A 26,693-nucleotide genomic window follows, 5' to 3' on the forward strand; every position below is an offset into this window, starting at 1 on the left:
AGTAACTTAAATGAAGAAATCATATCTTTTGGATATATGGAATAATTTAGAACTTAATTTTTGAAAATTATAACGTACTTTGTATTGGGGTTGTTGAAAGAATCAGCAATGGAAGTGAGTAGAGGAGAAATTAAATAAAAGACAATCACCAACAAGTAAAACAGTTTGGGGGTATTATATAAGTAGCAAGAGTAAATTATATAAATAAAAGCTCTTATCTTCTTTCATGCAGCAGAGGTATGTACATTATGCCACTGTAATAGTTGCATTGTTGTTGATTTTAGCTCATTCTTAATTTGTTTCTAAACTCCTGAAAACTTACCCACATCACACAGGAAAATCTCACAGTTCATCAGTGCAAAAATTTTATTTCTTCTTTGTCTCCTCTTACCCTCCCCCACTTTACAAGATCTGAAATTTTACTTATTCCACAGCATCCTTTTTTTTTTTTTTTTTTAACATCTGTAATCAGTCATGTAAAATGTGAGGGAAAAAACCACTAATCAATTTAAAATCTCAGTTCCCGTCCCCATTGTTACAGTAAATTTAGGATAAGTCTACAGCATTCACTTACTTTAGCTGGTTCTGATACTGAGGCATACTTTTTTATTTGAGAATCAACACCTAAAGACTTGGCTAACTGTACAGCGTTTAAATCGTCACTGATAAGTGTCCCAAGAGCCACAAGGAGTCTAAAAGTGGCTTCGAGGTCTTGTACAACTTCCAAGACTGTGCTAATTACTGACAAGCACTGAGCTTTCCCTTCAATGTTATGGTCTTTATGAAAACAAACAGAATAGTTCAGGGTCAATGTAGCCAGAGCAATGTGAATGTTCTTATTGCTCCCTGATTTCAGTTCTATTGCATGTGACATTAGAGATTCCCTTTGGGACATCATGAGCTTTTGTCCTGCCTGGCCAACAAAACAATTGCAAAAAGTCCTCAGAGCAAGCAGCTGGTTTGCCGGCTTTCCTTTAGGGTTCAGAAGACTGATAAGATGACTGCTGAACTGAGCCCCTTCCTTTTCGTTGCAGAAGTTCTCGTTCACGCTGGGATGTTTAATTGACAACCGAAGAATGTCAAGTGCAGGAAAGACAATATCTGTTAAAAAGAAAAATTCATTAATGTTTATAAAACCCCAGAAAATTCCTATGACTGTTACTCAATTTTCAGAATCTTATTTCATTAACACATGCTCATTTTAGAAAATGTTAAAAGCCATGTGCGTGCTTTATGTAATATATATATTTCTAAAACTTGTGTTAACTGATTTTTCATTTTTATAGGGACTGGATTTATTGCTATGAGATCGTGTACATTTTAAAAATAATTTAAATGGGCTATCAAACAGCCTGACACATATGGAGTACTCAATATATCCTTGTGGAATGAATCGTGTAATGTAGGATGCTTTAAAAAATCCTACAAGACCAAAGAGTTGAAGAAGAAAAGCTTTTTACAGAATTCCAGTTGACAAATGCTAATAGCATGCTTACAGATTGGTGGAGAGCTTTACATTCAAAAGACTGGGCAGACACCATCTGAATGTAGCCACTCAATAATCTTCTTAACATCACTAAAAATAAGGAATCCAGAAATTATATGCCCTATGATATAAAGATAGTATGTGGCATCATTTATAAAGGATATTCACTTAAAAAAAAAAAATCTATTGAACCAGGATCTAATTATGTCTAGCAGGAACTATGGAGATAGTGGAACACATTAAGTGGCCCCCAAATCCAAAATATGGATATTTTGTGGGACAAATTATTTTTCTTCTCTAATCAACAGCATGAAAAAATAATAAGGGAGAGGACACTTTTGGAATTTCAAAGGTATTAAGTGAGTTAAAACAAAATTATAGCAAAGGTTTGTAGCCTGGGGTTAATAGGTCACAAAACATCTCTTGGATGGCTTGCCGGGATCCACAGATGCTCTGAAATAGTATACGAAATGGTACATGCCATGGTACATGCCGTTCCTTTCAGATTCTCATAAGGCATGTGACAAATCAAGACTATGAATTACAGGGGTGTGGTGAGTCCTTTTTGTGAAGTTTCTCACAATGTGAATAACAAGTACCCAGGGTAACTTTTACTCAATCTGGAAACACCAGTAATACTGACAGAAATGAACAGACATACTTTGTTTTCTAATTACATTTAAAAAAATGTTTTTAGTGCTTTTTTGTTCATTTTTGAGAGACAGAGACAGAGCGTGAGCGGGGGAGGAACAGAGAGAGAGGGAGACACAGCATCTTAGTCAGGCTGCAGGCTCTGAGCTGTCAGCACAGAGCCCGATGCAGGTCTCGAGCCCACGGACCGTGAGATCATGAGCTGAGCCAAAGTTGGAGGCTTAACTGACTAAGCCACCCAGGCACCCCTCTAATTACATTTTAAAGACTGTTTCCATACCTTCAGGCCAGTAAATAGCTTTCCACAGAATCTGAAGTTGCTGGGCTGTGGGTTTTTCTGAAGAATTATTACATATTAGAGACAGTATCTTTTCAAGAAGTATCAAGTCATCCTCCGTTAACTTCTTCTCTTCAGATGCAGCTCCATTAAGTTCCTTCAGTTTACCTAGAACACAAACCCAGACTTTGAAAATTCTCTAACTGTAATTAGCCAGATGTAATACAAAAGTGCCAAAATTTGCAATAAGAGAATTCTACCACACACCATGGGGAGGTGAGACTTTTCATGGCAGTTATCAAAGACCGTCAAATAAGGGTAAGGCCTGGGAGTATTTTTAAGTTGAGCCCATTATAGAAAAATGAAAGGTTACTGTGGTGATTTTTATTTTACTTATTATTTTCTAAGATCTTATGAGGCTTTCTGCTTCAAGTGAGTTTTAAAGTAGATACTTGTAATCATTTTGGCTTTCAAAGCAGTATCATCCTTATAACCAACTATAAGTCAATCCTCTATATTCTCAAAGAAAAATTTATAACAACTTTTGGCCAACTTATGTTACTTCTATGATTGTCAATGAAATAACTGAAGAGTTAAATGTCTGTGTATAATATTTAATTTATTGACTAAGTTCCATATGCATATTTGACATTACTTTAAAAACCTATTTAATGCAAATGCTGCCTTTTGTCACCATATTTACATTTCATGAAACAATTTTTTTAAGCCCTTTTCCTGCATCTTCAATATTAGCATCCTTGTCATCACTAATGCTACTTTGAGTCATCCAACACTGCTTCCTCAAGAATCTTTCTTTTTTTTTCTTTTTCGGTAATTTCTATTCCCAACAGAGGGCTTGAACTCATCACCATGAGATCAAGAGTCTCATGTTGTACCAACTGAGCCAGCCAGGCATCCCATCAAAAATCTTATAAAGAATAAAAAAGCTCAAGTTCCCATCACAAAAAGCTTAAATTGTCCAAATTTACAGATTTTTATCAATCATAACTGGAAACTTGACCTCTTTAACTTTCCTTTGGCATTAAAAATTTTAACACTAACAGAATATTGAAAACAGTTTATTTAAGGGATGCAAAAGGAAGAGAATGTGTATTGTTCAAAATAAGTAAGAAAGTACTTACTAATGATTTTTATACAGATAGTATGAAAGTTAATTCTGACCAAAACACCCATATCTTATACTGAGATGTATATGTTATCTTATCTCAATTAATTCTCATGAGGTAGTAATGGCAAACAGAGCTAGTAGTATTTAGTCCAAAGCCACCTGCCATTTTATTTTGAGAGAAATGAGTTAACAGAAAAAGCTATCAAAGTCAGCTGGCAGTTTCATTTTTAATGGGCAATCTGAACAGCCTTTTATTATGATTTCTAAAGGCCACTAATTTTTTAAAGGCATAATCTTTATTTTTAAGTGCTTTACTCATTCATTTTCATTACTTTCTTTTCCTGAAAACATTAAGAGCTTAGGAGATGGGATTTAGATTTCCCCTTTAGTTTTTTTTTATCAATAAAAGCATCATAAAGCATTAACCTCATATTTGTATGAGGCATCTTGCAAGTATTAAGCGTCCATTATGAGACTGCGTATTTGTAGTAGACACAGTTGTGTAATAACAGAAGTCTCTATCACGTAAGAACCCAGTTCCTAGCTCATGTGAGGAGAACAGCCTTGACTGCACTACACAGAAGTCTATGGATATGTGAAAAAACTTTTTAATTAAAATGCACTTACCTAATATTTGTGTAGGGTTTGCCTGGTCAAAAGTGACAGCCTCTTTTTTAGGGAAATAAATATTCACCGTCTTAGATGCAGCTGATCGGTAGGCACTATTGCCTATTCACAGAACAAACGATGATGAAAAACATAAAGAATAAAAAATGAGATTTTTTTCTAACTCTACGACTTTGTTTTTACAATTATTGAGATACATAACTATTCAGTGCATGCAATAAAACAAGCACTTCAGAAAAAAGAAAGAAAAATCGTAAGATTTTATATACTATTTATATTTGTTGATATAATAAATTTTAGTTTCTGGAATGGGAGCTTAAATGTAAAACAAAGCCTCTCCATTTCATATTCTCTACATCTCTCATACTTTAAAAGTTTTTAATTTAATTAATTTTTTTTTTTTTTTTTTTTTTAAAGAGAGAGAGAGAGCATGCACAAAGAAGAGCAGAGGGGGAAAGAGACAGAATCTCAAGCAGGCTCCACACTCAGCATGGAGCCCAACATGGGGCTCGATCCCATGACCCTGGGATCATGACCTGAGCCGAAATCAAGAGTCGGACACTTAACTGAGCCACCCAGCACTGTTAACTTTAGACTCTTTTATAATGCAATAGGTACAGCTGACAATTACTAAGCATTTATTCTGTATAAAGTGATTTACATATATTGTCATTTTAAGCTCTTAACAACTCCAAGAGGTAGATATTACTTCAACTTTACAAATGAGAAAAACAGAGGCACAGAAACAGAGTAATTGGCTCATAGTAAAACAGGTAGAAAGTAGTGAAATTGAGATCTGAATTGAAGCATTCTCGTCCACTATGATCTACTTCAAAACTACCAGCCAGTGTTACTTTTGCAATGAAAAAATAGTTTACAAAAATCATATACCAAGTTAGTTCTTAAGTAGAGTGCCGGGTTTATAAGTATACATTTTATTATGGTCAAGAACATATGTGTCATACATATATTATTCTCTTGTAGAAAATAACAAGTAGGGGAAAATATATGTCAAAGAGAGCTGTCAAACTTGCAAGCGGTTTACAATTTAGTTCTGCATTTTGCTAGCAACCCTTCCAAAGGAAAGCAGGTCTGCCTATATTCAACAATGATGAACAAGTAAGATGTGTCAGACTCTGGGCTAGATACTAAGAATAAAAAGAAAAATTAATTGCTTAGGAGAAGGCCAAATAGCATAGGCCTAAATCACAAAATCAGATTTGTTTTGCAAGTCCTGTTAAGCAGAATAATATTTAGCATAGTGACAAAAATTCTCAATACATTAAGAACAAACAAAGGACAGAGAGGAATAAGCTCAGTTTTTATAAGGGTAGTGAGAAAACCCAACCTATAAGAGCAGAATAGCAGTTTTCAATCCTGGCCACACATTAGAATCACATTATAAGATTATAAAAACTACCCTTGCCAAGGCCCCAACGCACAGCAGTAACAGACCAAGTGAACATCTCTGGGGATGAGGTTGAAGTACTTTTTTAAAGTTTCCTACATGAGTTAAATATGCACTATGACACAATTCTGAGAACGCTCTAAAAGCCAGGTCAAGAAGTTTGGTCTTGATCTACTATATGAAAAGTTCTCTAGCAACAAAGGGGAAGAAGAAAAGGAAATGAAAAGTATGTACCTGTAAATGGATCAGCTCCAGCCATGGTAGTCCCCATAGTGGCAGACCCTGGCACATAACGACCACTGCCTAAAATGCAATTAATACATCTAGTAAGCAAAGGTAACTGCAAATTATAAAGTTCAAAATGTTGCTCTCTACACACGATAACTTACTGTCATTAGGAGTCACACCTTAGAATGGCATCTTTTTAAAATTTTTTTTTTAATGTTTATTTATTTTTGAGACAGAGAGAGCATGAACGGGGGAGGATCAGAGAGAGAGGGAGACACAGAATCTGAAGCAGGCTCCAGGCTCTGAGCTGTCAGCACAGAGCCTGATGCGGGGCTCGAACTCAGAGACTGTGAGATCATGACCTGAGCTGAAGTTGGACACTCAACCAATTGAGCCACCCAGGCGCCACTTTCTTTTTAAATTTTTTAATGTTTATTTTTTTGAGAGAGAGAAAGAGAGACAGAGCTTGCGTGGGGGAGGGGCAGAGAGGGAGACACAGAATTTGAAGCAGGCTCCACACTCTGAGCTGTCAGCACAGAGCCCGATGCAGGGCTTGAACTCATGGACCATGAGATCATGACCTGAGCCAAAGTCCGACTCTTAACCAACTGAGCTACCCAGGCACCCCAGAATGGTATCTTTATATATATAATAAATGGGCTGTAAATTTAATACAGAAAAATGTTGAGAACAGTACCTGACATATAGTTGGTGCCAATAATTGTGAGACTTAAAATTCTCAAGTTACAAAGTAAACATTAGATGCCTTATACATTATAATTACAGAAGCTAATGAAGTGAAAAAGCATTAGTGGATTGGAGAGAAGAAATTACAAGGTTTCCATAATGAAATGTGAACATGGGGCACCTGGCTGGCTCAGTTGGTAGAGCATGCAACTCTTGATCTTGGGTTGTAAATTTGAGCCCCACATTGGATGTAGAGATTACTCAAAAAGAAAATCTTAAAAAAACAAAAATTAAAAAAAAAAATAAATGTGAACACCATCCTACTGAAATAGAGACAGAGGATTAACTAGCACATAAGCAAAAAACAGATTATATAAGATTTAGAGATGGTATGAAAATAGCTCTGTCACACATCTGAGATCCTACTTGTGGATGTCTCATTGAAAATACAAAGAAAGGAACATGAGAAACAAATGTAGAGAAAGAATCAGCAGGATTTGAAGATGTTCAGAGTCCTGGGTCAGCCTTTATAGGATGAATAAAGATAAGCTACTGTTCTAACCCCTCCGAATTTAATATCTAGGAGTTGGTACAATGGGTGTAATACATACAGAAAAGCAAACAAAACAAAAAATGAAAAACAAAAACTGCAGATGTAAATAGATTAATTAAAATAATGAAGAACACAGAATAAGAGGCTTTGAGTTTTTACTAATATGCTAGCTAGCATGCTAAGCATCTTATGTTTATATATGCATTTAAATATTAATTAGATACTATTATTATTAACAATATTTTACAAAAAGGCTAAATAACTTGCCCAAGGCATTACTTATGAGGCAAAGTAAATCTACACTTGTTATTATTATTATTATTCATTTATTTTTAGAGAGAGAGAGAGAGAGTATGCAAGTAGGGGGCGGGGGTAGAGGGAGAGTGAGAGAATCTCAAGCAGACTCCACATCCACTGTGGAGCCCAACACAGGGCTCAATTTCACGACCCTGAGATCATGACCTGAGCCAAAATCACGAGTTAGACGCTTAACTGACTGAGCCACCCAGGCATCCCAATCCTACACTTTTCTAAATGTGGTTCTCCCAACAACCTGAAGGAGTCACCTATTCAATATGTAGATTTTCAGGGTCCACCCATAACAGCCTAGTGGTTCTCCAAACTGGCTTCACTGTAGAAACTGACAGGGAGCTTTTGAAATTACTTAATAGCAAACCACAGCAAAGAACATTTAATCAGAATCCATGGGTGAGGGATCAGGGCATGAGTATTTTTAACCTCCTCACCAATCTAGTATATCAGAATATCTCTGTGTGAAGGACCTTTTGATACTTTAAACAAGCATCCCAGATGATTCTAATTGACATTAGAAGTTTGGGAACCACATAAATAAGGGGAAAAAAAAAAAAAAAGAATCAACACTGACCTTAAGTCATAAGCTAGATGGGGAAAACTCTTGGCCCCAGTGCTACTGGCAAAATTGGAGGAATGTATACTAAAATCTACCGAGGGCTTAAACACAGTCCAGGCATTCTGCTAAACACTTTACATGTACCATACCATTTCATTTCCCTAACATCTCAATATGGTTATCTATTTTTTATAATAGTGTGGTTCAGTTATCCTAATTCCATAATTCTCTTGGATGTTTAGTATGCTATCTTGCACATTTCCATAATCACTGCATCTTCTGAGTTACTGACATTATGCAACAGTGAGACATACTCCAGCTATGATGGCCCCAGGAATTCTCTTGATTTTGTTGGTATTGTTCGAAGCTTGGTATGTTCTTTCTGTTCCAAGAAAAAGCTGCTAATGAGATCCGGGAACTATGATGTTCTAAGTTTTAGGGCATCACTATGTCTGAATAAGTCATCATCTTATCTACGCTTCAGATCGTTACTACTTTTTCAAATTGCATTATGTCATCAAAGATTTCCTTAACAGCCACTGTGCCATCACAACATTTAGCTTGATCTTGATAGGTGGTTAGTGCAGTATATTGGTTATCAATGCACAGGGTGCAGCTACGTGCAACTGGGCCACCAATTCATTCACTGGAGAGAAGAAGCTCACTGACAGCGATTCACAAATTCATGACAGTGACCAAAGGTTGTGTGCTGCTCCAATTTATGGTTTAGACAGGATTGTATCTTGGCAAGGCCAGTGGATACCATAAATGCCAAGGATCTCTTCCCAAATTTGGTCTATTGTCCAGGAACTCTGGCTGAAGATCCAACCACAGCTTCATAAAATATATCAAAAGCTGTTCTGAAAACAGAGACTTCTTCAGCTGCACTTAAGTCCAAGTTTGGCAATTATTTTCCCAGTAGTGTTGATGCTGAGGCATGCATACCTTGGTAAATAAAGTCACTTTGAAGAGATACACCAACACTTCCAGGGCATCACGAAGGCCATTAATAACAGATTAGAAGACTAATCCTGGGTAGCTGGGTGGACTGTCTCCTTCATTTGCTAAGGCAAAATAAGCCCAGACAGACTTCTTGACTGCACCGCTCCATCCAATATCAGGGACTCACATGGCTCCTTCTTGGCTTGTGATCGGTAGGATCTCGCCAGTAATAGCAATCATGCTGTGTCTTGGTTGGTGGGTTCCCCTATTATCTAATTTCACAGATAAAAAAAATAGGCTCAGACAGGTTAAGCAACTTGCCAACTTCTCATAGCAAGTAAGTGGTAGAGCCAGATTTTGAACCAAGGTCTATCTGACTCTAAAACCTATGCCCTTACTGACTCTTGCTCTCCTTGCAGGAAGGACCACTGGAGAAAACGATGAGTTCTAATAATATGCTATTTAAAAGTCATGAGGAAAACTACAAAATACTCCAGGAAAAGGCAAAAATTAGAAGTTAAAGAAAAGGAGATCCATCAAAATTAGAAATATAGATAAGGGAATTATTAATAATTGGATGATATCTCCAAAATGTAAAGCCATACAATGCAAAATGTTACACAGTAAGTGAAAAAAGATGTACTTATTGAAACTGCATCCCACCTGTAAAAGGATCTGCCGCAGGCAGCGTGTTAGCAGATCCTGATGAAGATCCTGGAACATACCGACCACCACCTGTGCGTGCAAACAAAGGAAAAGCTGAAGTATGCCAGAATTAAAAAAAAAAAAAAAAAAATTAACATTTATTCATTTTTGAGAGAGACAGAGTGTGAGCAGGGGAGGGGCAGAGAGAGAGAGAGACAGAGAGACAGAGAGATGCACAATCCGAAGAAGGCTCCATGAAGGCTCTGAGCTGTTAGCACAGAGCCCAATGCAGGGCTCTAACTCATAAACTGTGAGATCATGACCTGAGCTGAAGTCGGACGCTTAATCAACTGAGCCACTCAGGCTCTCCAAGCCAGAATTTTGAATCTCAAAAACGGCACAGTGCTTACATTAGAGGACTCTAAGCTTGGAGAAAAAAACAAAAGAGCAAAGCCATCACATGACAGAATAACAGAAATTAGAACTCTTACAGTAGGAAAAGACTACTAAGAAATTAACATTTCAGTGATTCTCCAAGTTTTGTCTTTATTGCTGTATTATATTTTAGCTTGTGCACTTAAATATTAAAATCACTAAAAATTCAAATATAAAATGAGAAATTACAGGTGGTCTCTAACCTAAATAATATACACATATAATCAGTTGCTGTTCCTATACAAATTCACTAGAATTCCCACTGTTCCTGTTGCTAACAGAACCACAGTCATCAAATGGTAATCTTTTAAAGAACCCCTGAGTTCATTAACTCATGTGTCAAATAGCGCACTCAGTTCTGGGGATCCAGCAGAGAATAAGATTGCTTGTATCCACTGAAGCTTACAACCTACTGGAGAAGAGAACTGAAAGGTGATGAGTGACACAAAGGAAAGAGATTTCCACTTACACTTTTACAAATGTGTGGTGTGTGTGAGTGTATGTTTTGTTAGTATCTCTAGGAAACTAATCAGAGGCATCTACAAAAAGGTATATGTGAAAGATATATATAAAAAGATGCTTATAGTTTCAGAAGAGCAAAAAAAGCCACAGTTATTAAGATTTCCAAATGGAGCCAGCTGCTCTAATTTCTGCCTTCTGCTCCACAAAACAGCTTACACAGGACTATAATTATGTGTTCAGTCTTTTGTACTACAGTCTGAAATTCCACCAACAGAATACCCAGATAATAAACACAGGTTTTTTTTTCCTGTCAAGTGCAACTACTGGGAGGGGTTACATTATTTAGATTCAGTAGCAAGTCAGTCTGATAATTCTGTTTAAGTGAACATGCAGGTTGACATTCGCTTTATTAGGTGAGTGGGCAAAAGAACGAGGAGAGGAGATAGTTTAGGAGCATCAAGTATGTGAAAGAAGAAAAAAAGATCTACATAAGGTCTTAGTGCAGGAAGGGATATGGAATCTTTATAAAACAAGAGCACTAGCACATGAAAAATGACAACAGGAAAACATTAACAATAAAGTGCTAATTTCAGAATTTTATTTAGAGCTGGCCCTTGTACCTAAGAAAAAAGGAAGCATTTTATTGTCTCCTGTACCACGGTCTCAGTTCCTGGGACCCAAAACTAAGGTGAGTACAATTAGTATTATAATCCATTTCCTATGAATCAGGACTCAGACTAATACTACTAGGATTATCATTTATGGACTGGTCTGAGAACCTAATATCATTTATAACATTTTAGATACTGTATACTATGTTATGAACAACCGACTTAAAAATCAACATGTGGAATACAAATCACATGTAAACTAAAACTACCCACAGTTCAGCGCGGCGCCTAGGTGGGTCAGTCAGTTAGGTGACTGACTTTGGTTTCAGCTCAGATCACGATCTCATGTTTTGTGAGTTCGAGCCCCATGTCAGGCTCTATGCTGACACCATGGAGCCTGTTTGGGATTCTGTCTCTCTCTCTTTCTCTGTCCCTACCTTGCTTACTCTCTCTTTCAAAAATAAATAAATAGGGGTGCCTGGGTGGCTCAGTTGGTTAAGCATCCAACTTCAGCTCAGATCATGATCTTGTGGTCCATGGGTTCAATCCCCATGTCAGGCTGTGCTGACAGCTCAGAGCCTGGAGGCTGCTTTGGATTCTGTGTCTCCCTCTCTCTCTCTCTGCCTCTCCCCTGCTCATGCTCTGTCTTTCTCTCTCAAAAATAAAAATAAACAAACAAAAATAAATAAATAAATAAATAAACAAACATTAAAAAAAAACCCACAAAACAAAAAACTACCCATAGTTCAGTCCTAGATTTATGCCCAACTAACCAATTTAGCCTTGTGTGGAAAAAAAAAATTCTATTTACTAAGGTTCACCAAAACAGGTATTTTTAAAAAGAGTCACTATATAAGGGAACTTCCAGGTTTATTTTCATTTCAAATGACTGAAGTTTCATAATTTTATTTAGTTACAGTGTGGCTATATTTTTGAAAGTGAGCAATATAGAATTGTTTCTATAAACACAGAATTACTATATAATTTGAGGTTTAAAATATGATTTAAAGTAAAAACCTGCTATAGATCTTGGATCTTCGTTTTAATTTAAACAGCTTATGATAACAGATGTTTAAATACACTTAAAAAAAAATAACCAATGAATTAAGTACAGAAGACTTAATATAAACCATAAACTTACCTGTAAAAGGATCTGAAAAACTGGTGTTCCCAAGTCCTAAGGTTTGACCTTTCGTGTTATCAATAATAAATTTAGCCACTTGATCCAAAAACATGGGATTCAAATCATTCTTCTGTAAGAAGTTGTATGCAGTTAACCAAGGATCATCACTGACGTTATATGGCAATTTATACGATGGTCCACCTTCATTGACATCAATTGAGAAAACATAATCAAACTCCTTCAACAGGAATACAAAAAGGAGATAAATGATTACTAACTTATCTGTTCATATTAATGGCATATATATCACAGATCTTATGTGTCCTTTATTTTATAAAGTTATAATAAATATTATATTTATTTATAACAAATATATTTATATAAACATTTTATAATAAAATTATAATCCTTAAACTTTCTCCAAAGTGCAATGTTACAATCTTCCACTTGGCATGTGATGATTGATAGCAACCATCTGCATATGCTGCAAGGTCAGTATTTCACTGGGGATGGAGGAGGGGAATGTATTACAACTACACATAAATTCTAAGGCCAAAGGAAGGTTTCCAACTGGTTGGTCTCAAGGCCAGAAGTATTAGCTGTTACCATGCCCCACTCAGCAAAACATGCTGGCGTTATAAGCACTGCCACACAGGGGCCCTCATGTCCTGCCAAGTTAAATATAACGAGGCAGAAAGCGTTGGCTGGAAGGTGGCACAGAAGCTCCTAATCCAAAAGGGTTGGGAACAGTTTACACACAGTAAGTACCAAAAGACAAATAGTGTCTAATGTATCAAATACGGAAAAAGATTTTTTAAAAGTCAATTTCAAGGCAGGGAAAAGAGAGAAGCCTCCCCAAAGAAAATTGTATTAGCATGGGGAAAAGGGAAAAGAAAACCTTTGTCTAATGCTTTAAGATAATGGTAATTAGAAAGTAGAAATTGACGTACTTTTCCTTCATATAAAACTTTTCCAGATGTTTGCTGATTAGCACCAGATGAGCCAACAACATCGCCAATTTTTATCCACCTCCCTTCGCTAACACTCCACTGATAGGCTTCGACTTTCTCCCCATCTTTGATTAGACGAGTCTGTCCTTCTCTAGTACCTTAAAATAAAAATGTTAAGAATCAAAAGTAGAAAAGCAGAGTAAAAATGAAAGACACAGATTAAAAAATCTTAACTTTATGTATTTGGTTTAACTGGAAATTTTATTAAAAGGCTCCATCAGTTAAGCATCTGGGATTTGGTTTTGCTCCTCAGATCAAGATCTCATGGTTCGTGAGTTTGAGCCCCATGTCAGGCTCTGCACTGACAGCACAGAGCCTGCATGGGATTCTCTCTTCCTTTCTCTCTGCCCCTCCCCCACTCATGTGTGCACTCTCTCAAAATATAAACAAACACTAAAAAAAAAAAAGTTACTCTACTGGGAAGTGTCTCAAGAGACAATAATGGTTAAAAGTAACCTTTATTAAATAAAGGAAAGAAAAAAAGGTGTATTTCCATTAGAAAGTAGCTGGCCCACTAAAAATAAGTTTTATTACTATTTTCTGACAACACTTTCATTTTAATAAACGACTCTCCATTTTTCCAGCTGCTCAGGCCAAAAAGTATAGAAGAGTCTGATTCATCTTTCTCTGAATCCCATGGCCAAACCCTTAGCAAATTCTATCAGTTCTGTCTTTTTTTTTTTTTTTTTAGCTTTTTAACATTCATTTATTTTTGAAAGACAGAGAGACAGAGCACAAGCAGGGGAGGGCCAAAGAGAGCGGGACACAGAATCTGAAGCAGTCTCCAGGCTCTGAGCTGTCTGTCAGCACAGAGCCCGACACAGGGCTCGAACCCACTAATGGTTTGCCTGATGACTGCCTGAGCTGATGTTGGATGCTTAACTGTCTGAGCCAACCAGGTGCCCCTCTATCGGTTCCATCTTCAAAAAAGGTCAAAAAAACTATCTATTCTATCTCCATTGCTACCCAATGCTACAAGCCACCACAGTTTCTCGGCTGGACTGATTTAATGGCCTTCTACTCCTGCCCTGGGGCTCCCTACAGTCTATATTCAATCCAGTAACCATAAAAATTCTTTCAAAGGTTAAAGTGTCCCTGACACTCCTCTGTTCGAGACCTTTCAATGACTTCCCATCTCTCTTGATCAAGGCCTAAGTCCTTGAAGTAGTGTACAAGGCCAAATATATCATCCCCTCTGTCTTCACTTTGCACTTCTCCCCTCAACCCATCTCTGGACTTTAGCCCTGGAGTCTTTACACTGGCTGTTAATTCTGCCCCTGACACTCTTCACACAGATGTTGGCAAGATTTACTCCCTTGCCTCCTTAAGAACTTTACTTGAACATCACTTTCTCAGCAAAGCCTTCAGTGGCAGAAATAGGCAGCTGTCCTCCAGAGATTCACAATCCTACTCCGTAGGGTAGAGATGTAGCTGTGGCTACAGCCAGGTGCAGTGTCTAGATGCCACTTACTGAGAAATGGTCTGTGGAATCTGAATGGGTGTGCTATGTGCCAGTTCTAGCCCTAGTCAATCTTCCTCTAACCTCCCCTTTTATCCTGTCTGATGGCTGAATGTCTCTACCCAAGAAGCCCTTGGAAGCTACATGGTGATGGTGGTTTCCATCCCCAAATGACCACAAGGAGAAAAACTGCTCTACAAACATGCTCAAGATGGGGTGTGTGGGTGGCTCAGTTGGTTGAGCAACCAACTCTTGATTTCGGCTCAGGTCACGATCCCAGGGTCATGGGATCAAGTCCTGCATTGGGTTCCCACAGAGTGTGGAGGCTACTTAAGATTCTCTCTTTCCCCTCTGCTCCTCTGCTCATGTGCACCCTCTCTAAAATAAAACAAACCCCAGAAACAGATAAAAATTCCCCAAACATACCTAATATACCGTGTCATCAAGTGAACTTTGAATGTGCAACAAATAAACTCTTGTATTAAGTCAGTGAGATTTTAGTTTATCTATAATAGCAACAAATGCTATACCAAATATTATATATTTCCTGAACACTGTATTTAAAATTACAAAACACCCAACTCCTGCTTTGTTTCCCATAGTACTTATCACTATCTGACATACTTATATATTTACTTATTTACTTTTTAATTATGTGTCTCCTATAGAGTATAAATTTGTAAGAACAGAGGTATTTGTAACCTTTTATATTTGCTGTATTCCCCAAAGCTTAGAAAAATGCCTGGCACACATTGGGCACTTAGGAAATACTTACTGAATATGTGTGTGTGTGTGTGTGTGTGTGTGTACACAGTGACAAAAAGACTACATTTTTGCAAAGAATTGTAAGAATATTAAAAACATGACAATACGATACATTAGTTCTCAAACTTTTGATTTTAAGATCTCCTTATAATAGTCATGAAAGTTACTCAGAAGCCCAAAGAACTTTTTTTAATGCAGGTTATATGAATTGACTTATTGGATTTGAAATTAAAAATAAAGAGTAAAAAAAATTCAGTTAATGGAAAACAATAATAGATCTATTACATATTGAATAAATAATATGAAAAATAAGAATAGCTTTAGAAACCTACTGAGAAGACTGACATTGTTTGTATTTATAAATCTCTTTATTGTCTCTCTTAATAGAAGACAGCTGGATTACCATACCTGCCTCTGCATTCAATCTGTTGTAATCTGTTGTTCTATTTGAAGTATATAAAGAAAATCCGACCTTACACAGATAACATAGTTGAAAAAGAAAAGACTAGTTTAACAGCTTTTTCAGAAAAATGTGAATATTCTACAAAGTAGTAGGTCTTTAAAGGTTACAATTTAGAATCTGCAACCATCAATGCATTTTTCAGGCTCTATTAAATACTAAAATGCACGGATCTATCTTACAAGCTCCTGGTAATAAATACAAATTTTCCAAAATTTCAATATTCATTTGAGAGTTTTGAATTTCATCTTTGGCAATAAATACTGTCAGCTGTTTTCCTTAAAGTGACATGGTCATTTTGCTAATTTTCAAAAAAAGTCTTGCCTAAACCCAAGCTTAAATAACCATAGGTACTTCTTCTATGAATAAATATGGCACTCCATGAAAAGTTCAGCCCGCAATGCAAATGAATGTTTGTACTTATCCCAGAGACACCATGGTACTCGGGAGTACTTTATGTGTTGACATTTTGTCAACCAGAATATTAAAACAGACATGTAATAAAGGCTCGAGAGGTAGTAAATTAATTGTTAATGCTTCCTCAAGCACATTCTTATGGGCAAATGGTTTTCATTTTTTTTTAACTACAACTGCATGCCAGTGAAGAGCACAATAACTACCAGAACAGTCTGGTGTCACTGCCTTGATTTGTGTACTAAGAAGCCTGTGTTTGTTTGTTTGTTTGTTTGTTTGTTTTACCCAGAATTGCTTTTGGACCATAAGTTAACACAGACCATGTTAACATAGTGGAAAAGTCAAATAACAGCTTAGTATTATTAAATTAGTTGGACCTTAAGGACATCCTGAAGGAATCTCAATATTCCCAGGGGTCCATGTACCAGGTTCTAAGAACCAACGATATAATGGATCAGGGATATATCAAACACAAGATTTCATTTGAAATAACTACTGTCCTCTGGTTTAAACTCAAATGATCCCCAACTCATTAAGGAGACACCGCTTTCTTTGAACTCATTTTTATTTTTAGTCTATACAGTGTGTCTCAGGGAACCCAATCAACCAAAAGGTATTAAAGAAGTGACTTTTGTGTACCTATTATATACGAGCTAGATATCAGGAGATGGATTTAAAACAAAAATGATTCTTCTTTAAGGAGTTAAGCTCAAAATGTGACACAGAAAGAAGCAAGAATATGGTTTCTCATAGTGGTTAAGTGTAAAAGTTCTAAAAAATCCCTATCTGGCAATGAGAATAACACTTAATGACTAGCAAAACAAACTTGTTTTTCTTATCATTCTAATTATTCCCAAAGGCAAACAGGGTAGTATTTTTTACTACTATATACACTGAAATATTTACCAGGTTCATTCAGATGTTCCCTCCCAGGAAGCTGCTCAGCATTAATGTCCCCCAAATCACCGGTTTTAGAATCAATGGTTGCCTGAGAGAGTTCTTTTTCAAAAGCCTTGATTTCCTCAGCACTTGCTGTCCGATCCTCTGATTCCGTAAACACTCTAATAATACCATCACTATAAGGAAAAACAAAGTGATCTGAAGTCACTGCCATATTGTATTAACATTATCCCACCTGAATGATCCAAAGCAAAAATAATCTGTATTTGTGAATATGAGAAACATTACTATGTATTTATGGCTGAGTAGAGAGAGCACTCTGCTGACTTCACACACTATCCTATGCTGCTTTCTAAAGCCATCTATAGGGTAGAAAAAGATTATTTAAGGGAAAAGTCACTGAGAAAAGACAGAGAAATATGTATCTAACACAATTTTGAATTCCAAGTTAGATATTTACCACCATAAAAATCTGGAGCTATAACATACAATTTAAGTCAATATTACATAGATACAAGAGTATAAAGAAGGGTAGTGGGTTATTTTATTTACAAAGGGCTCAAATAACCAACATAAAGCTTAGAAAATAGCAGATGCTCAGTATCTGTTCATTTGGGAAACACAGTCTGTGTTTCCTATGCCCTTAACCAGCAATGTAATCCCACTCAAGAAAAAAAAGCCTCACCTTAGACTAGATGGCAATCCCAACCTCTAGTCTTGGCACATGACTTCACTTCCACCATTTCTAAATTCTTGGGTAAGAGGCAAGTTGGCCACCTTCAAATGCACTAATCCTGCCCCGTTCTACAGAGAACTTTGTTTCTTATGTAACCTTTGACTGACAGGAACTTTACCCTTTCAAATTGTTTATTTTCTTTAACTTTAAATATGCTTAGGGGGAAAATAATTAAATCAACAAATCAACCCTTGACCCAGCCAAAATGTAAACTACCTCCGCTTTATTAGACCCACCACCCCTTAGAGGTTTTCTTTTCTTTCTTTTCTGCCTTCCATGCTAGATCCACCGGCTCGAGGGTGGTTCATCACCACTCGGACCTCAGAAATCTAAAACTGAGGTCATCATCTTCTGCACCTAACCAATTCTCCCACTTTCCCCATTTATATTAATGCAATCACCAAAAGCTTGAAGCTTTACAGTTTTCTTTTATCCTCCTTTTGACAATCTTTCCTTTGCAATATCTAATATTTTGGCCTCTTGTCCATTGGCACCGTGGGGACAGTATTTCATAACATCACACCCCTACTACCGGAACTGCTTTCCAAGTTGCTTTCCTGCCATCACCACTAGTTAAATCCAACCTACATGTTAATAATTCACAGGTTATGCTCTATTCATGTCACTTCAGTAGCTACAACCCTTTACTCCAAGCACAGACTCTAAAAGATACCTGGCATTCAAGGCTCTCCACGGTTATGCTCCACCCTACTGCCTTTACCACCTTACCAGTATCCCCCACTATTCCCTAGCATGAGTCTTCCACCACTTTCCTTCATCTGCCACACAAATCACTTTCCTGGTCCTGCCACACCTTTACTTACACTGTTGTTTTTTTTTCTGACAGAAATTCTCATTTACCTTCTTTCTCATTATTTTTCAACATTCAATTCAAATTTCCTCTTATTCATAAAGGTTTCCCACACTAATCTCTACCTTCTCCAGTTTCTTTTGCATTCGATGTTCTGACTGCACAACTGGCAGAGCAATACTTTTGTACTGTATCATGTACCATTAATGTATAAAAGCTCTTATGCCTAATGCTGTTTTTTCAGTACAGAAATGTACTGAAATGTCTCCCAATTCACCTAAAGTTCCTTATGGCTTATCTCAGTGCACTCTTAACACCTACCAAAGGCCTAGACACATGATATTGACTGACTAGAATATAAATACCTCGCACCAACCACAATGTCACCATTGGCTAGAACACAGCAGCACCATATAGACTGAGCTGGAAGTCGGATTGTCTGGGCACATTCCCCACGTTTCCAGATTCTCAGAGATCTGTCTTCTGCCGTTGTCACAAAATCTAAAATCAATGAATATAGGAAAAACTAGTTTGAACAAATAAAATTAAGTACATTTATAAATATCACCTTTCTAGGGAGGCATAATGACTTTTTTAAACCCAAAATATTTTAAAATTATAGTTTTACATTTTATTTATTTGTTACTTATACCACAAAAACTTCAAAAATCATATTTTCTACATTTCACACCTTACATATTATGCACTTTGCACCAATAAATTATACAAAGTGTTTCCTCAAATACCCAAAACTATTTGACATTAACCATCAAGTGTGAATTGATATAAAGATGATCACACAATTTCTTCCTTTACAAGAAGATCCTTACGAAACATAGCTACTAAATTATTCAAGTACAGTTAGTAAACTGATTTCAGTAATGAGCCCTCCTACCCCCACCTCAAGAATGGGATGGAACAAGGTTCAATACAGAATTTTAAATACATGATATATGCTAATCTTACCTTTACAATTTGGAAAAACAGATATGCTATAAATATAGTTGGTGTGTCCATAATATACTTCAAGACACTCGCCAGTGATTTGCCACCTTCTAATACTAGCATCATTTGCACAGGAAAGAAATTCTGTTTCACTCAAAATTGCTAAACCTCGTACACAGTCTTCATGCCCTATATGAAAAGAAAAATAATATGAACCAATAAGATGGATGATTTGACTGATGGATCTATGTATTTAACTAACATTATAAAACACATCAGGGTGCCTGGGTGGCTCAGTTGTTAAGCACCTGACTTCAGCTCAGGTCACGATCTCACAGTTTGAGTCCCAAATTGGGTGAGCTCAAGACCCCCTTCAGATGAGCTTGAGCCCCGCTTCAGGTGAGCATAAGCCCCGCTTCATGTAAAACATGAGCCCCACTTCTCTCTCTCTCTGTCCCTGGCTCACTTGTGTCCTCCCTAAATAAATAAACAAATAAATAAAACATATCAGTGAATAGTAATAACTGATTTGCAAGGCAGAGCAATTCATTTTTTTTCTGTAGAAAAGCCTGGTAACCAAACTTTGTATTTCAGATTTGGCAATATTTTTTATTACCGGTCTTCGGAAGTTATTTTACACTATCTTCACCAAATTATTTTCTCAACTCTCCAGAAATAAGATTCTAATCCCAACACTTCTTCATTTTTATCTGGCAATTCATTTTCAATTTTTCATCCCCAGTAACAATAATTGGTAAGCATCATAGCATATAAAATATTCAAATATGACAAAAAGTTATGGCCTCTAAATTTCTTACCACATAAAACTGCGACTAGTATTTATAAAGTACTAAAAAAATTAAGAGAAGTTAATGGGAATGCAAGCTGGTGTAGCCACTCTGGAAAACAGTATGGAGGTTCCTCAAAAAACTAAAAATAGAACTATCTTATGACCCAGCAATTGCACTACTAGGGATTTATCCACGGGATACAGGTGCACTGTTTTGAAGGGACACATGCACCCCATGTTTATAGCAGCACTATCCACAATAGCCAAAGTATGTAAAGAGCCCAAATGTCCATCGATGGATGAATGGATAAAGAAAATGTGGTATATATACAATGGAGTATTACTCAGCAATCAAAAAGAATGAAATCTTGCCATTTGCAACTACATGGATGGAACTGGAGGGTATTATGCTAAGTGAAATTAGTCAGAGAAAGACACAAATCATGACTTCACTCATATGAGGACTTCAAGAGACAAAACAGATGAACATAAGGAAAGGGAAACAAAAAGAATATAAAAACAGGGAGGGGGACAAAACAGAAGAGACTCATAAATATGGAGAACAAACTGAGGGTTACTGGAGGGGTTGTGGGAGGGGGGATGGGCTAAATGGGTAAGGGGCACTAAGGAATCTACTCCTGAAATCATTGTTGCACTATACGCTAACTAATTTGGATGTAAATTTTAAAAAATAAAAAATAAAATCTTTAAAAATAAAAATAAAATCCCAAAACAACAAGAAAAAAAAAAATGAAGAGAAGTTAAATTATAAAAGATCAGTTATTTAAGAATTTGAAATAAAAACCATCATAAAAAGTAAACTTTAGAATATGCTGAGAGAGATTAATTTATCTGGGACCACACAACTAATGGAAAAGCTACAAAATTCATGTTTCCTGCCTCATAATCCTAGTTGTTTTGATTCAACAAATCCTAACTTCTCCCCTCTGATTTAACCAAAAAACAAATATAAAACCAAACATCCCTGCTTTGTCAATAGAAACAGTTCATAATATATACAAATGCAGGCATTGAAATTATACAGTAAATATTAATGATTGATTTTTCATTTTTATTTATTCAGGTTGTGAGCTGAAATCAAGAGTTGGATACTCAAATGACTGAGCCACAAAGGTGTCTCAATGATTTTTTTTAAAATTTTTTTTAATGTTTTATTTATTTTTGACAGAGAGAGAGAGAGAGAGACAGAGCATGAGCAGGGGAGGGGCAGAGAGAGAGGGAGACACAGAATCCGAAGCAGGCTCCAGGCTCTGAGCTGTCAGCACAGAGCCCGATGCGGGGCTCGAACTCACAGACCGCGAGATCATGACCTGAGCTGAAGTCAGACACTCAACCGACTGAGCCACCCAGGCGCCCCAATGATTTGTTTTTTAAAGGCAAGATTTTATGGAATAAACTTCTTATATTTTTAATTATGTACTTGGAAAAACATCTATATTCCATTAATCAAAGGATGTAAAATGTTTTTTAAACCTTCATAAAATTCAATTTCTTTCAATATTACTTGAGGAAGTACAGAAGATACTACATTCTTTTTCAAGGACAGAATATTCGCTAATAAAGGAGATCAGGAATCAAAGAATTTCCCATGCTTGGGGTGCCTGAGTGGCTCAGTTGCCTAAGCAACCTCCTCTTGATTTTGGCTCAGGTCACGATCTATGGTTTGTATGATTGAGCTCCGCATTGGGCTCTGAGCTGACAGCATGGAGCCTGCTTGGAATTCTCTCTCTCTTCCTCTCTCTCTCTCTCTCTTTCTTCCCTCCCTCAAGTGCACATGTACCTGCTCTCTCTCAAATAAACAAAAATTTAAAAAATTTCCCATGCTCAGTATTTGCTGATTTAGATTAGCTATCAAGGATTAATGACAACTTGATAACATATATTGTATGTAACATAGGGATGCTTAGTTATAACTCGTCCATCTACAAATAGTTTTATCTTCATGAAGGGACTTCTTGCAGTATTATCCGGAGTAGTGATCAACTTCAAAAGAGAAAATAAAAGAGAAGAAAAACAACATAAAAATTTATACCAAAGGGTGCCTGGCTGGCTCAGTCAGACAAACAGCATGTGACTCTGGATTGTGGGTCAGGAGTTGAAGTCCCATGCTAGATGTAGATATTACTTAAATGAACGCAACTTAAAAATAATTTAAGTGCTCCACAAATAAATCATCAATAGTAGTATTAGCACATGCCTCAGTGTAGGAGCTATTTAATAGGTAAGGTTCAAAAAGACTACCCCCCTAAAACCACAATATACGTTTAAATTTGTTATTACTAAATAATGTACTTCAGTATTCATAAAATACTCATGATGCTTTCCTCCATATATAAAGTTAACAATACTGAGCCACCATCAAGTCACCAGGCTTATGCTTGGAAGTTTCAGGCTAAACTTGTTAAAAGGACAGCCAAAAACAATTGCAAACCATGTTATAAGTTCAAGTGGCCATGTATTAGTCCACATCTGGATGTTTTATGAGAAGTTTCATTATATCTTTTAAAAAGATTTTAAACATTGTCAGAAAGTTACATTTACCCCAATGTTCTATACTATAGACTGATGGTTTTTGAATACCATTTTCAAGCTTCTAAACTTTTGAGAAAACACCATCTGAGTGAATATGAAGAGATTTATTATAAAAGTTGTCTACTCCGATCTTACCTGAAAAAGTCCTCTCGCATCTTCCAGCTTTCCACAGCTTAATAGTCTTGTCTGCTGATCCAGTTAACATTAAGCCCTGTTCAGGTAAGATCTTTACTGCCCATACTGCGGCTGTATGACCCTGTGAGTTAAATGGGACTTAAATTAAGTTGCCACAGAATGATCATATTTAATTATTATCTAGAACATTCACACAGAACTACTACTGTACCTGTAAGGTCATCATGCACTTGTCATTCAGCCACACTTTAGCAGTGGTATCCCATGAGCCACTAAGTAATGTCCCAAATTTTCCAGATGAAAGACTACAAACTAAAGGGAAACAAGGCATTAGTTAACACATCGTCATATAGAAAAATGTTCGACCTTGCTAGTTATTAAGGGTTAATTCCATGGAGATGCAGAGTGCAATGGTCAAGAGCACGGATGCTAAGCCAGAATGCCTGGGTGCAAGGCCTAGCTGTGCCACTTAGGAATTGTCTGACCATGGGATAACTCACAGTCCTCATCTGTAAAGTGAGGGAGCAGGATCAAATGGGTTGCACAAAGCCTTCTGGTTATAAAAAACTAAATAGAAAGATAATGCAAATGATTTTGAAATGGGGTTTATAGATATTTACTTAAAATGACCAAAAAAAGGAAGAAAAAACCCACTAGAGTTCAGCTAACTGTTCAACAATAACAGAATAGGTAATTAAATATCTTATTATCTTAATGTAAAATCATGCTAGCTAAAAATTAAACATGTGAAGAATTATTTAAAAACACAGAAACAAAAAAGACAGAGTTCCTTTTTTTTTAAAGTTTATTTATTTATTTTGAGAGACAGAGAGAGAGAGAGAGAGAGAGAGAGCGCGCACACATGTATACACACAAGCAGGGGAAGGGCAGAGAGAAGGAGAGACAGAATCCCAAGCAGGCTCTGCACCACCAGCCCAGAGCCTGTTGTGGGGCTAGAACTCTCAAACCATGAGATCATGATCTGAGCTTGATATCAAGAGTTGAATGCTTAACAGATTGAGCCAGCCAGGCACCCTCAAAAAGATACAGTTCTGATTAAAAATGGCAGATTGTTCACAGTAAAGCTATAATGGTATTAATCTACAAGGACAAAGAAGACAGAAAACACTGTCACTGATATAGCAAAATGAAGGAGGTTATAAGTTAAACACCCACAGAGAGAGATAAGAATTGAGCGACTTCCCCAAGGAACTCTTATGAGACTCAATGTCCAGCCAGTAGGTTCGATGGAGAATGGAGCTAGGCAGAGAACTTGAAATGCTAGATCTCTCCTAGCAGCCTCCAGTGTCAGGAAAGTACATCCTCACCAGCTGCAGGCAATGGGAGGTTTATTCTCTGGAGGAACTGAAGCACAGTTTACAGATTCAGGCAGTCAGGTAAAATAAAAGTCTGGAATAAGAAGCCCTGTGAAACACAAGGGAAATAAATGGAAAATCTACATCCTGAAATGTGGTAGTATGTCATTCCTTTCTCCCACAATACCAGCAGACAGGCATATATTCCCCACTGCCCAGGCAAGAGGGAGGAGAATTCTGCTCTAGAAGACTTAATAATGCTAAAGAACTTCAGATAAGGAAATGTGAGAGGGTTTCCCACCTAAAAGGTCAGACCACCTCCAGATCACCTTCTAATGAAGCCCACCAATCACCAAGCTTCATGTACATTAGCTAAAAAATTTTCAACTTCTTTATACCTTATTCTTAAATATGAGCAGCCAGTTTAATATCGACAACCATTTTATAAAAGTCTCCAAAGGGAAAGAGAAAAATCCAAACAAAGCAACACAAAAATAAAAGGCAAAGGGTTAGGCAGGCCAGAAGAAACAAACCTAATTTCAGAAAGCCAAAAAACAAACAAACAAACACCCCATAAAACTTTAATAGTCACATAGTATTTGCAAATAGGTAAGATATTACATAAGAAGACCTATTGAGAGAACAAGAAAAATAAAAACTAAAAGTAGAAGAATCAAACCAAAATCAAATAGCACCAGAAAAAAAAAAAGTCTCTCCTGAGAATTAGACCAAAGAGACAGACTCAAAAAATAAAAAAGTTTAAAAAGTTAGAAAATAATTTCACAATGTTCACTATCCAACAAATAGGGATTCCGGCAGGGCAGATAAAACAAAGAATAGTACAAGAAACATTCCCAAAAGTGAAGAACATGAATGTCTGGATTGAATGAACCCACAAAAGAGCCAAATGAAAGTCACTTTCAAAAGCAGAGGCAGAGATGCACTGTGAAATATTTTCTAACATCAGAAATAGAGAAGATCCTAAAAGCTTACAAGGACCAGGCACGTGTCCCACAGAGAAGATGGAAAATGAGAACAGCATCAAACTTTTCAGTTAACACAATACACTAAAAGGCAATAGAGAAATGCCTTCAAAATTCAGAGATTAAATGGTTTTAATACAGGATTTTATATCCACCCAAATTAACAATCAAATGTAAGGATAAAGACATTTTCTAATATACAAATATAAAATACATTTAGTCCCTGTAACAGCTTTCTTAAGAAGCTTAATACACCAAAATGAACAAGTAAGTTAAGAAGGACAAAAATAGGGGCACAGGGGTAGCTCAAGTCTGTTGAGCATCTGACTTCCACTCAGGTCATAATCTCGCGGTTGACGAGTTTGAGCCCTGCGTTGGACTTTGTGGTGACAGCTCAGAGCCTGGAGCCTGCTTCCGATTCTGTGTCTCCCTCCCCCGCTCATGCTGTGTCTTTGTGTGTCTCAAAAATAAATGAACATTAAAAAAAAAAAGAATGACAAAAATATGGGAATTTTCTCTAGGAAATCTATTGTCAAAGGGGAATCCAATGTTAACATCAGCCCAGAGCATCAATCCAACAGTAGACTTGAAGAGGAAAGTTTCCAGGAAAAACATGGAACAGGTAAATATTGTGGTGTGCATGGTAGCCATTAGTGATATTCATCAAATATTTTCTGCTCTTTATCTTCTCAACAAATGGTAATATTGAGCTTCCCCAGTTCTTTTGGCTTTAGGCAAGCCACATGACTTGTTCTGGCATTGAAAAATGAGGGAAATGTTATTTAACAGGAGAAGCTTTAAGGACAGGTGCATAGTTAAGCCGTGTTCCCTCCCACTGCTCCACTGTCTCTGAAAGCACATGAGATGAAACCTCTGTCATCCCAGATCCCTGAGTGATTATGAGGAGCAGAGCCCCCTGCTGTACTGCACTAGATCTGTAAGAAGCAAAGCAAACTTTTATTGTGCCAAACTCCTGAAATTCTGGAGTTGTTTGTTACCACAATGTCAACTAGCCTACCTGATTCAAAAATCGGTAGCACAAATGAGACACTGCTAAAACAAAACTCTAAAAATGGCATTAGCTTAATGGGCAGCTGGTGGGGAGGACATTGTAACAGAGAATGGAAGTTTGGTAATCCTTATGCAGTGGAACATTTTGTAAAACTGCAGCCGGCAAAAATCGAAGACATAATGAACTTGTAGCTCTAAAGAAAGAGGATGGAAAATTGTACTGCAGTGATAAGCTGTCAGTTACTATCAGCTACATCTGACTAAGTACGA

General features: G+C 36.8%; 1 protein-coding gene across 3 annotated transcripts in view; it reads right to left on the minus strand.

Moving 5' to 3' along the window:
- Positions 1-352: 352 nt before the first annotated feature.
- Positions 353-26,693, minus strand: part of PLAA (phospholipase A2 activating protein) — a 42,126-nt gene continuing 15,785 nt past the window's right edge. For 2 of the 3 annotated variants that reach the window (XM_042912404.1, XM_042912402.1), the window contains exons 3-14: positions 23,325-23,425; positions 23,114-23,234; positions 19,657-19,824; positions 19,056-19,191; positions 17,150-17,319; positions 13,086-13,243; positions 12,154-12,373; positions 9,523-9,594; positions 5,813-5,881; positions 4,171-4,272; positions 2,418-2,582; positions 353-1,101 (exon numbers count right to left, since the gene is read on the minus strand). In XM_042912404.1, coding sequence (XP_042768338.1) covers positions 536-1,101; positions 2,418-2,582; positions 4,171-4,272; positions 5,813-5,881; positions 9,523-9,594; positions 12,154-12,373; positions 13,086-13,243; positions 17,150-17,319; positions 19,056-19,191; positions 19,657-19,824; positions 23,114-23,234; positions 23,325-23,425 — 2,048 coding nt within the window. In that variant the 3' untranslated portion in view covers positions 353-535. The remainder of the gene's footprint in view (positions 1,102-2,417; positions 2,583-4,170; positions 4,273-5,812; positions 5,882-9,522; positions 9,595-12,153; positions 12,374-13,085; positions 13,244-17,149; positions 17,320-19,055; positions 19,192-19,656; positions 19,825-23,113; positions 23,235-23,324; positions 23,426-26,693) is intronic. The other variant, XM_042912403.1, reaches the window with a different exon arrangement.

The sequence above is a fragment of the Panthera leo genome, chromosome D4, assembly GCF_018350215.1.
Source record: "Panthera leo isolate Ple1 chromosome D4, P.leo_Ple1_pat1.1, whole genome shotgun sequence".
NCBI lineage: Eukaryota > Metazoa > Chordata > Mammalia > Carnivora > Felidae > Panthera > Panthera leo.